A 13,243-nucleotide genomic window follows, 5' to 3' on the forward strand; every position below is an offset into this window, starting at 1 on the left:
TTTGTGTGGTTAAGTGGTCTGCTACTGTGGCAACACCATAAATTGACATAAACACGTGAGAAAAACTTTAACCTTGCAAAGATCAAGGAGCTGAAACTCAAAATGTAAACATGTTACTGTTACTGGAAAAAAAAAACTGCAAATACGTTGTCACTATGGCAACAAAGCCAATTAAAGACAATACTTCATTTGCATTACGAAATTTATTTTCAACGTACTGTGCAATGGAAGCTTTTTCAGCTGTCTGCTTGACATTCTAATCCCATATTTGTTTTTTGGTTAAATTCCATCATTTTTGTTTTGACTCTTGGCTTTTGTTTAGAAACAATAGTAAGAGGAATAGGGCAGCACGGCGGCGCAGTGGTTAGCGCTTGTGCGGCACAGTTCATGTCATGGGAACCTGTCGTGGGTTCAAATCCAGCTCCAGACTTTCTGTGCGGAGTTTGTATGTTCTCCCCGTGCTTGCGTGGGTTTCCTCCGGGCACTCCGGTTTCCTCCCACATTCCAAAGACATGCATTTCAGGTGAATTGGCCGGTCCAAATTGTCCCTAGGTGTGAATGAGCGAATGAGTTGTCTGTCCCTGTGTGCCCTGCGATTGGCTGGCAACCAGTTCAGGGTGTCCCCTGCCCACTGCCCGATGATTGCTGGGATGGGCTCCAGCCCCCCGCGACCCTACTGAGGATAAGCGGTACGGCTAATGAGATGAGATGAGAGTAAGAGGAATACTTTTTTATTTTAAAGTTTGCACTGTAGTATAATAAAAAGAAAAAAATATATATCTCCTACTATCTTTGTGCTGTGTTAATTCGAAATTACAAAATAACCCAAGGCAGAAAAGGTTAAAATATCCAATGATCACGGCGTTCCCAGGTAAATAGTATTGGTATTGGATCAGTATCAATCAATACCACCCTGTATTTACTTGGATTGGATTGATACCAGTATTACCAGTATCCTCTACCCCTAAACTCCACTGCTGATTATTGGAGACAGCTTATTAGGTAAGGTAGTTGTATTTTCTGTGACGGCAACCAATGTTGTTTAGTCAAGAATATCTGATTGGTCACTCTCTGGAGTCTGCTGTGAATGTCTTAAAGTGATTATGGTAAATTGGCTGTAAACAGGTTATTTTCGCGTGATATGAGGCACTTTAAATGACTTCCAGGTGAACTAATTCCCGAATGCAATTTTAGTTAAATCTATGTCTCCTGTACAATTGTCCAATTCATTATGCATTACAATATAAACCTTTTAAATACTTTAATAGAACAAGTGATATAAAAGTCGTTTACGACTCCTGACCTCCATAAGATACATAAGGCAATAATAAAATGTAAGTTAGCCTGTGACATGTCAACTACCAAGCCAAAATGGTGCCTAATAGTTTAGAGTGATACACAGAAAAATAACACCAGTTGGCAAATTTGAGGCTTTTAGCAGAGACAAGAAAGTTTGATCACATTAACCTGATTTTAGCTAATCCGCGTTGGCTCCCTGTCAGCTTAAGGTGTAGTTTTAGGGTTCTGTTAGTATTATATAGTATATTTTTCGGATTTAATTTCCCCCTATGTTCCTGTCTGGAGCCTTCGCTCTGAAAATGGTAGTCTACTAGTCACTAGTGATCCTGAGAGCCAAGAAAAGATCTGCAGTTTCAAGAGCCTTTTACATTCAGGCCCTGGTGCTGTGAAATGCTCTGCCCCTGATATTTGATTCGCAACCTCAGTGTAACTGTTTAAATCTAGGCTTAAAAACAAACATCTATTCTGTAGTTTGTGAATGACCTATATTTCATGTTTACAATATATATGTATCGTTTGTTGATTCTACATCCATTGCATCCTTTTAATTTGATTTTATGTTATTCTTTAATTATTTTATATTTTGTTTTTAATTTTACTGTTTGTTAATGCAGCATTCATTGCAGCCTGATCATTCTGGATTACCTCATGTGCGGTCGCTTCTCAAGGTTTCTCCTCTTTCCGCATACTGAAGTTTTTGAGTTTTCCCTTGCCCTCAAGTAGGTTTTAGATCAGGGGATGGTGTAATAATACTCTGCAGTTTGCAATCGTCTATGCAGCCCTTTGAGATTCCTTGTGATTAAATACACAAATAAACGTGACTTGACTGTTATGACAAAATAACAACCACAAAAAGGTATATACCAGCAAATACTTCAGGACAACAAGTATATTAAGTGCAACAAAAAAATGATTACTTTTACGTTTATTTATTTTGTATAGCCCTAATTCACAAAATAACCACAAAACTACAAAAACACTACTACAGTGGAACCTCGGTTTTCGAACGCCTCTCAGTTCGAACAAATCGAAGTCCGACCAAAAATTTCGAGAAAATCTTGCTTCGCTGTTCGGTCAAAAAATCGGAGTTCGAACGCCGGTAATGCGTGAGTGCGTACGCTAGGGTGCGATGCTCCGAAGAAAGTCAGTGCAAGCAGCAAAGTTGCTACAGGTGAAAAAAGAAAAGTAGTGCGTACAACTATTGCATTTAGGAAAGAAATAATAGCCAAATATGAAGGTGTGCGAGCGCCTTCTGCTGACCACCACAAAGGTAAGAAATACTATTCATAAGATTACGATAACGCGAACGTACGATTAGCCTGGGTTAGCTTTAAGTTTACGTTAAACATTCAGGGTGTTGGAACGGAGCCCAACATTGAGGGTGTTGGAACGGAGCCCCCTTTCCAATGAACCGCTCACCACTTGTTGTAGAGACCCGGGTGCTAAATGACTTGTAAACGACCTGATTTTTTTTATTTTTACACGTTCATTTTAGCGTTATCGTTCGTACGGAAGATTACGATAACGCGAACGTACGATTAGCCTGGGTTAGGTTTATGTTTACGTTAAACATTCAAGGTAAACATTCAGGGTGTTGGAACGGATTAAAACGATTTACATTATTTTTAATGGGAAAAGAGATTGCGGTGATCGAACAAATCGGTTTTCGAACAGGGTTCTGGAACGGATTATGGTCGAGAACCGAGGTTCCACTGTACAGAAATACTACATTATTACAAAACTAAAAATCTGATTTAATACTTTTAAACAGGCGCCAAATGTATTGATTCGTTTTCATTCTGAAAAGAAAAAATAAAACAAAAATGGTGCCAACTTTGCCACTACCTGAGAACAGACCGGGGAGTGTCAACAGTGGAGAAGGCTGTCCAGAGTTCATTGGTGCCCCGACGACCCATGCGGTTAAGGGATCCGTGAACCACGAAAATATTCATGAGGAGGAGCAAACCTCAAACCAAAAAACAGCCTGGAGAGATGGGTGACGCCAGGCGCTACTTGCCTAAGACATCCTGACAACTATAGCGGGTAAGGTATCCGTGAACTGTAAATACTACAGTAATACTACAAAATAAAATCGAAATACTATCGAAATACTAGAAAAATACTACGGAAATGCTAGAATATCCTCCTCCAGAAATACTACAAAAACACAACAAAAACGCATCGACAGTAATACTTCAAAACTATCACATTTTAGATGGGAGAGTTTCAAAACTAAATTGATGAGACTATCCATCCAGCCATTATCTGCAGCGCTTATCCTCAGTAGGGTCGCGGGGGTGCTGGAGCCCATCCCATTCATCTTCGGGCAGTGGGCAGGGGACACCCTGGTTACCAGCCAGTTAGAGAGCACACAAAGACAACTCACTCGCTCATTCACAATTTGGACCGGCCAATCAACCTGACATGCGTGTTTTTGGGATGTGGAAGGAAACCGGAGTGCCCGGAGGAAACCCACGCAAGCACGGGTGAACATGCAAACTTCACACAGGGGGTGGGGGGGTTGCGGTAGCTGGACTTGAATCTTAATCCTCTGCAACCACCCATCCGCCGTACCAGCTTGTCTTATTAAAAACAAGTCAAGTCAATAAACAGAAATAAAACATGTAGATGTCTGCAAGCATATTTGTTCATGAATGAGAAAAATTGGGTAGGTTTCCAGGACCAGCTACTAAGGCATTTTTTTTAACCCAATGCAACTCAAAATGTTTGCCCACCAACCCTGATGCCACTTCACAGACTTTATAGAGTAAATCCTGAAAATGAGAAATATTGGAGACACAATCACACCAGTGTGCTGTCAAACAAGACTCACAATGTTTTGAGCAGACGTTAGCTACTCTCTCCCCAGTCTGGAGGACATTGCTCGCTTACGATACTGAATCAGAGCATTTAACATAAAAATTCATAAAATTATATTCCCACCTCTGCCAACACCTCTATGACCTGTTGCCTTCTGGTAGGTGCTGCAGGTCCCTTAAAACAGAGTAACTGGCTAGGTTTCCTACAGTTTAAGGCAAGTTAAGTTCAAATTTAAGAGCAAAAAATCATGTTTGAAACTAACATAACACCACATTAATTAGGGGCATGTTGAAACAAATATTTTATTTTATTTTTGTAATCGCATTTTGGTCAAGTTTAAAATGTTCCATCAGAAAAATATAGCACTCTCTAAAGTTTAAGACACAGAAAACACAAATTAAAAAGGATGTTTACAGTACATATCATGGCTACTCAGTCAAAACTGGCAGATAACCACTGAATTCCAAAGATCTTCTCTGCTACATTCATGAAGCATTGTTATCGTGAAGCATTAGAATGACTCTACATCTTTTAGTTTATACGACTATAAATCTCATCAATGTGTTCATAGTTTTAAGACTTTGAGACATTCTAATGCCAAATAAGGCCTTATTTTTAGAATAATGAAATGAAATGATCTGCATTTATATAGCGCTTTTCAAGTCAAGACTTCCCAAAGCGCTTTACAGTGTGCTTCACATTTCCCAATAGCGGCCGTGCAGCCATGTAAGGCGCTAACCTGCTTATTGGGGGTGTTAGGGGTTCAGTGTCTTACCCAAGGACACTTCGACATGTAACACGGAGGAGCCGGGATTCGAACTGTGATCTCTCTTGATCCCAAGACGAGCGCTCTGCCTCCAGAGCCACTCCCGCCCCCAATAATGAATTAAATGCTGGGCGGCACGGCTGATGAGTGGTTGGCAAGTCCGCGGCACAATTCTGATGTCATGGGATCGAATCCAGCTACTACCCTTCGTGTGTGGAGTTTGCATGTTCTCACTGTGCTTGCATGGCTTTCCTCCAAGTCAGGTTTATTGGCCGATTCAAATAGTCTCTAGGTGTGAATGAGTGAGTGAGTGAGTGAGTGAGTGAGTTGTCTGTCTCTGTGTGCCCTGCGACTGGCTGGCAACCAGTTCAGGGTGTCCCTCCGGCACCCCCGCAACCTTACTGAGGACAAGTGGTGCAGATAATAGGTGGATAGATAGAATTCAATGCCTTTTAAGACTTTTTAAGGATCTGCGGGAACCCTGCAGGCTCAGAGAGAGTTTGTTCCCCAGTGCCATCACTACCCTAAACAAGCACGCAAAACTGAAAATGTACATCTTGCAACTTATTATGCATTTTTTGTTGTTGCTGCTAAATGTTATTGTACTACTTCGCACAACCGTTGGGATGCACTATTCTTCCATCATAACTCAGGCCAGTCTTTAAGTTTACGGATCCCTTAACCACCCAGGTTGTAAGGGCACCACTTCTTGTGGTGTGTCTTGGCCAAGAACAGCCTGGCGTTGCCCATCCCTTTCTAGGCCCGTGTTTTGGGTAGAGGTTTGATCTTCCACATTGTATAATAGAGTATATAATATATAAATAGAAAGATCTACTTTGAGTGTTTACAACCTCGCAACTCTCGCAAAAAAACGAGGGATTACTGTAATTGTTTGATTTCATTTAAATTTTCTGCCAATACACGGTCTTTATTTGATACATGCAGTGCTTTCAAATATTGAGAATAATTTTTCCGAATGCATTTAATAGAGCTATTTTAGGTTGAAAGAGCTTCTTGAAAATGTTATAACTTAAAAGAGACTGCAAACAACAGAGAAGCGATCACTAATACTTTTAGTGTACATTTATTCAACTGAATTATCTGTATGTGACTATATGTCCTAAGTCGTCATTGTTTCGCGTTTTGTTCAGTTGGAGCCAGTTCGTGTTCCAAAATTATGTTTCATGGTCTTGTTATCGTACCACTTTTGTTTCCGTTTTATCAGTGTGGAAGTAAACAGGCTTTGTATACCTTTTTCATGGCCAAATTCAAGCACTTTTGGGGACTTCCCAAGCCAATTTACCAACTTTTCCAGTCCCATTATAGAAAAAAATCTGGTGTGAATCATGCTATAGGTTGCAATAAATGTTGTATTTTCTTTCATATCTTGTTGAGTTAGAGAGCCGGTTAGTGTGCAGCGTAATACTTTGCGTAGTTTGAGGTGTTAAAAAGTTGAGAAGTTATAGATTTCTTCTATTAAAGGATGTGTTTAATATGCCTGAGTTTAAGGAGCCTTTATGCTTTATTTTCATTGCACCCATCTTCTTTTATCAGGTCTGTTCAAGGTGGGACAAACCCCCAAAAAGATGGAAAAATAAAATTATTCGTGCGGGTCTAAGAAATAAATGTAAAATATGCGTTACTCTTCTACTATCTCCCAGCTTAAAGTCATGATTGCAGGCTTAGGTTTTCGAGTAACACTACCCAGGTTTAGTCTTTATTACATATTTACTCGGAGTGCCATGTCTAATCTCATAGCATACAATGTATCACAACATTGATATCAGTGAAAATAAAGACGATTCAATTAAACATGATTCAAACAACAACAAAAGTGATCACCAGTACAGTTTTGTACATTTATTGTATTGTACTATCTGTATATGACTACTATATGTCCTATGTCGCCTTCCTTCCAAGTTTTGTTCAGGTAGAGCCACATCATGTTCCAACATTTTTTCATGGACTTATCGTGTTGGCACTTTAGTTACCGTTTATCCACATGCAAACACATATCCTACGTCGTCTTCCTTTCATGTTTTCTTCAGTTAGAACCCGTTCGTGTTGTAAGAAATGTTGTGTTGCCTTTCTTTCATGCATTGTTAAGTTAGAGCCGGTTGTATTGTCGATTTAGAACTAGTTAGTGTTCAAAATGCGACTTTGAAGACTACTACTTTGTAAATATTTTGCCTTGTTATCTGACTGTGTTTTATCTTATTTTCCCTTTGGTCTTTATACAGTAATATGTTTACACTTTACACGCTTGACAACGTTGATATCAATAACAATAAAGACAATTCAATTGAATTTGATACAAACAACAACAGAAGCAATCACTAATATGTTATTGTACTATGTGTATATGACTAATATAAGTCAATGTTCTCTTCCATTAAAGTTTTGTTCAGTTGGGGCCAGTTCATGTTCCAACATTTTTTCATGGACGTATCGTCTTGGCACTTTAGTTACCGTTTATCCACGTGTGAACACATATTCTGCGTAGTCTTTCTTTCGTGTTTTCTTCAGTTAGAACCCGTTAGTGTTGTAAGAAATGTTGTGTTGCCTTTCTTGCATGTATTGTTGAGTTAGAGCCAGTTGTGGTGTTGATTTAGGACCAGTTAGTGTTCAGAGTAGAGGTCTAAATCTAGTGAAAGCTAGAGCTATTGTTGGTGATAGGAATGAGTGGAGAGGTGTTGTAAAAGGATAGTGTGATGTTTGGGCGCGTTCTAAGGGATGAGCAGGGCACCTGTATGATGCGGCAGGGGTAAACCAGTGAAAATTTCAGGCCCTGCTGTTGAACAAAAGAGTGTGTTGTGTCACCCTGACCAGAGTGACAGGGCCGCTTTCTTGTGTCCTGTTTCATCTGGAGGGACGATAGCATGACAAACTTAGGTGCCGAGGTGCCTAGCTTGTTTGGGTGTTTGGGCAATTGGGTTGGCCATCGTCCAAAAAGTTTTGTGTGTGTTTTTGCTATTTTTTCCCTTTTATTTTCTTTGTTATTGTACGTCTGTGTCTTGCTGTCGATCACCCCTCTTGAGGGATATAGATAGATAGATAGATAGATAGATAGATAGATAGATAGATAGATAGATAGATAGATAGATAGATAGATAGATAGATAGATAGATAGATAGATAGATAGATAGATAGATAGATAGATAGATAGATAGATACTTTGTTCATCCCCGAAGGGAAATTCACATTTCCAGCAGCATCCCTGAGCTGAGAACAATCGAGAACAATCGAAAATAACACGGGAGCTGCTGGAGTGGCTGACCAAAGTAGATAGTGTTCAGAGTGCAACTTTTAAGACTAATACTTTGTAAATATTTTGCCTTGTCATCTGACTGTATTTCATCTTATTTTTCTCTTGAAAGCCTTTACAATATGTTTATACATCATTTATGTTTTACAACGTTGATTTCCATGACAATAAAAACAATTAAATCAGTGCACACAAATAGCCTGGTGGAAACTTACAGGTAGAAGGTGAAAGTGCTGAGGTCGGACGGGACGGTGGTCAGTCCTCTCCCGGAGCAGTCTGCACCTCCATCTTCATCGCAACTGCATGTCGGCGAACAAACAGCCGGAGTAGTCTGTCCTTGGCCGCTTGCTCCAGGACGGAGAAAGCAACACAAACACATCCAGAACAACTCCAAAGTCATTTCCCTTTCAGTAGACAAGAGTGACTCCGATAAAGATACTAAAAAAAGACAGCTTTGTCCGTAGTTTTATCGACGTCGACCTCTCATTTGGTGGTTCGGCATGAAGCTCGAATGTTCGACCGAAGTTCAGCCTTCGCGCCCTTCGCACGAGAAAGAAAATGTACGCTTGAATTAAAGAATAAACGCTAAAATACTAACATGGTCCTTGAAGACATGCGTTATCGCTTGAGTTCATTACACGATGCCTGTGCGTCGCCGGAGTAGTCCGTAAAGTTGTCGTTGTGGCGACTGCCGCGGTAGCTTACCTTGCAGCCCCATTAAACAAGAACAAACCGACTTCAGCCTCTCGGTGCCAAAATGCTAAAAGCTTCGCTCGAGTGATTCTTACTAAAGCTTCCGAGTCAAACAAATCGTGTAATCATCTGTCGCCTCGTGCGGCTAGGCGCTCGTTTCCTTCCGCACGCTCCTGAATCCTAATTCCATGAGCGTGAATCTGTGCACTGTGTGCAGGCACCCTGCCGGACAACCTGCGGCGGCAGCTGGGCCTTGCCAGTCTGCTCGCCTGCCTGAGTTGTGTCACGCTAAAACAGGGGTGAGGAAACTACGGTCCGCGGGCCACACGCAGCCCGGCAGTCTTTGGAATCCCGTACCTATCAACATCCACGGCTCCATGCCCTTACAAACTGTCGTATTTTCCCTTACAAAATACAAAATCATCTTACACCATATTTTTTTCAAACGTGTTTATTTATTTAGTTTAACATCTGAAATGAGATGATCTGCATTTCTATAGCGCTTTTCAAGTCAATGACTACCCAAAGCGCTTTACATTGTGCTTCACATTTCCCAATAGCGGCCGTGATCTGTGCAGCCATGTAAGGTGCTAACCTGCTTATTGGGGGTTCAGTGTCTTACCCAAGGACACTGCGACATGTAACAGGGACAAGCCGGGATTCGAACTGGGATCCCTTAATCCTAAAACGATCGCTCTACCTCCTGAGCTACTGCCGCCCCGTTATATTGTACATGTGTTTCGTTATATCATATATATTGTTAATTAACATTTTGTTGTGAGATACTGAGTTGCTCGACATGAATGAGGTTTATCATAAAAAAGCGGCGGGCGAAAAGCGGCGGGCGAAAAGCGGCGGGCGAAAAGCGGCGGGCGAAAAGCGGCGGGCGAAAAGCGGCGGGCGAAAGGCGGCGGACGTGCGCGGGACCCCCGTAACTGTGTCGGTGTCGTGCGTATCGCGCCCGAAAGTACCCGCGCTGCAGGTTAGGGGCTCGCGGGAGCGACCGAACGGCACCCGCAATAAAAACCCTGTCGTGAATTTGTCTCTGATCGTCCCGGGCGGACGTAAAATCGCCCAGCTGTACGACTCTTAGCGGTGGATCACTCGGCTCGTGCGTCAAAGAAGAACGCAGCTAGCTGCGAGAACTAATGTGATTTGCAGCTGCGATTGGCTGGCAACCAGTTCAGGGTGTCCCCTGCCCACTGCCCGGAGATGGCTGGGATGGGCTCCAGCCCCCCCGAGACCCTAATAAGGATAAGCGGTGCAGATAATGAGATGAGATTTTTTTTAAAAATTTTTGAAGGGGCGTCGCTATTTTGCAGATTTTCACTTTTAGAGGGTGGTTTTGCTTCCGATTAAATGGGTCTAAAAAATAATTTAAAAAAAAAGTTTTTGTTTTTTTTTCTTTTTGAAGGGTCGTCGCTACTTCGCAGATTTTCACTTTTTGCGGGTGGTTTTGTTCCCCTTTAACCGGGTCTAAAAAAATAATAATTTAAAAAAGAAGGTGCGCCGCTACTTCGCGGATTCTCACTTATCGCGGGTGGTTTTGGTCCCCATTAACCGTGATAACTGAGGTCTTACTGTAAAGCCAAAAACTCAGCCCCAGAAGAAATATTCAAAAGAAGCTAACAAAATTGATGATGCTACAAAACGTAAAAATAAACGTACATTAAAAGTATCGTGGAAAGAGGAGTTCACGTGGCTTGTAGCAAACGAAAAGTCCAAGGTGTCCCCTGCCCACTGCCTGAAGATGGCTGAGAGGGGCTCCAGCTCCCCGCTGTAACTCTACTCAGGATAAGTGACGTAGAAGATGGATGGTTTCATAATAATATATTAAAATACATTTTATGTGATCGCCACGCTTGTCTGGGTTTTCTCAGTGACTGGTGAAATCGTACGGACGCCGTGTCTGTACATGTCTGAGATATGTATTTGCTTCTCAACAGTCCGACATCGGGCCGCCGGAACGTTAAGGGGTTAATAAAGGTTTGATATATGACAAAAAACTATTTTTTTGGGGGGGGTGCGCCTTATCATCCTGTGCGCATCTTAGTGCAGAAAACACTGTACTGTAAATGTCTGTTATATATATCACCCATCATCAATGGAGACTGGAGAGAGTCCACTTATTCAAACTCCTGGGCATGCACATCTCCGATGATGTCTCCTGGTCCAACGACGTCTCCTGGTCCGACGACGTCTACTGGTCCGACGACGTCTCCTGGTCCCACGACGTCTCCTGGTCCGATGACGTCTTCTGGTCCGCCAACACCAGGGCTGTGGTGGGAAAAGCCCATCACAGATTCCACTTCCTGAGGGTTCTCAGGAGTAACAATCTGGAACACAAGTTGGTGTTCTTCTACAAAGCCACTTTGGAAAGCATTCTAACATACAGCATCACTATGTGGTGTGCTGGGGGCATAGCAGTGGACAAGAAAAACATACAGAGTAATACACAGGGCCTAAAAGATCAGCAGCTGCTTTCTGCTAGAGGAACTTTCCGGCTTGCGATACCGTGGAAGAGCAATCAACAATATCAAAGACTCTTCTGTACCACCATTAAAGAGAAAATGTAGATAAAAATATTTGAAAAGACTCTTCCCACCCCTGCCACCACAAACCAGGTCAGAGACAGTTTCTTCCCCAGGGCCATCACCAGCCTAAACAATAACGCAAAACATATCTTGGAATTTTGGGGCTTTATTTTTTGCGTCTGCTGAATGAAACTGACATTATATACTATTGCACGCAACTGAAAATATATAGTACAAGCAGAATCGCCCGGTGTTGCCGGGCATTCTCCTTGGGCGAGGTTGTTGGGACCGTGGTTGGTTGAAAAAGTGCCAGGGATTCACTTGGTAGTGCCAAAGAACCACATAGCCGCCTGCAGCTCCAGAGCCATATGAACACCGGAGAATCAAAGGCTGGTTTTACCCAACCAAGAAACAGCTTTCCTGATTGGAGCACAAGAAGGTTTATTGACTATTTCAAAAGGGTTCGAAGAAACGGGGGATGGGGTCCAAAAGGTTCTTCTCATATTGAAGGTAGACTTTCTGTGGTGGATGACAAGAAGAGCAAACTGTAAAAATCAAATCAGGCCTGGCTTCCAATGGTCCCCAAAAGTCAGGGTTCCGTCAAGTCATGACTTTTCTTAACTCTCAAAAATAAAACGGAATTCTTATTTTTATTTTATCCCCCAAAAATTTCGGCCATTGGCCGCTTCCCCCAGAGTTTTGGAGAACTTGGTGCTCTCTCTTCCCCAGCTTAATAATAAGTTTAGATTGCACAAAACTGTGAAAATATATACATTTTGTTTTTTTTTGCTGCTAAACGTAATTACACTTCTTTTTATTGCACTATTGTTATAATGCACTGTTCTTTCTCATTGTCATAATACAATAGTACAACAAAACTCAAAGGGTTTTCATTTTAGTGTAAAAAAGAAATATAGAGAGCGGCCAGCTAGTTGCAAGCTAGCATCAAGGATCCTTAGGTTGACCCAGGCCTCTGTGATGATTAAAATACAAGAGTCACGAATATAGCGCTTTCCCTTGAGTTGTAGCTCCAGGTCATCCATCTCATGGATAAATGGATCTGGCGTTGATGAGATACAGGCTCGGCAAGGGTGGCTTGTTAGAGTTGTTTGTAGCCTAGTGACCTGCGGCCCCTCTATCGCTTTCTCTCCCAACGCCACCTCAGTATCTCCCAGACCTGATAATAATCTGCAGAGCACTTGGTGGTGATCAGCGTTTCTATGCGCTTTTAAGACTTTCTTCAGAGTTAGATTTAATTGATAAATTTCTTTTCAATGTAACAAGCCGCTAAAATACCCAGGCACGACTACCCAACACACGCACACACACAAAGCCCCCCCAAAATCTGCCCCAGTAATGGCATTTGCTGTCTGCTGCATAACATAATGTAGAATGCGTTCATATCAATGACAATGAAGACAATACAATTCAAATCAAAATCTGCAAAGTATCGAAACAGTGAAAAGTAATTTTAAGATGCCTTGGAAAAACTCATGAAAAAAAGCCAGTCCAAACATTAGCAAATCTTTTCAAACCATGACTTGATGTGTTCTTTTGCCAAGTACAAGCAACATCTTATCACATAGGAGAATCTAGAGTCAATTCGCGTTCAAACCTTTACTTTAAAATCCAAATTTAGCCTGAAATGTAGGTATTACAGCCACATGAACAAACTTGTTTTAGTAATGCTTTAATTGCTGGCTGCCAAATACCTTAAATGTCTTTTTAATGTTTGCTTTTGGTACAAGTAGAATAAAGCAGGGAAAACAACATTACTAGCGTATTGAACTGTGTAAGCACAAATATGTATATATATATATATATATATATATATATATATATATATATATATATATATATATATAT

The 13,243-nt window shown here is 41.5% G+C and overlaps 1 protein-coding gene across 1 annotated transcript in view; it reads right to left on the minus strand.

The window, feature by feature from the left end:
* Nucleotides 1-9,104, minus strand: part of lgr4 (leucine-rich repeat containing G protein-coupled receptor 4) — a 52,247-nt gene extending 43,143 nt beyond the window's left edge. The window contains exon 1 of the mRNA XM_088333701.1: nt 8,366-9,104. Coding sequence (XP_088189827.1) covers nt 8,366-8,550 — 185 coding nt within the window. The 5' untranslated portion in view covers nt 8,551-9,104. The remainder of the gene's footprint in view (nt 1-8,365) is intronic.
* Between the last annotated feature and the right edge of the window lie 4,139 nt (nt 9,105-13,243).

Source organism: Urocampus carinirostris, chromosome 4, assembly GCF_059441175.1.
Source record: "Urocampus carinirostris isolate Australia breed hairy pipefish chromosome 4, RoL_Ucar_1.0, whole genome shotgun sequence".
Taxonomy (NCBI): Eukaryota; Metazoa; Chordata; class Actinopteri; order Syngnathiformes; family Syngnathidae; genus Urocampus; species Urocampus carinirostris.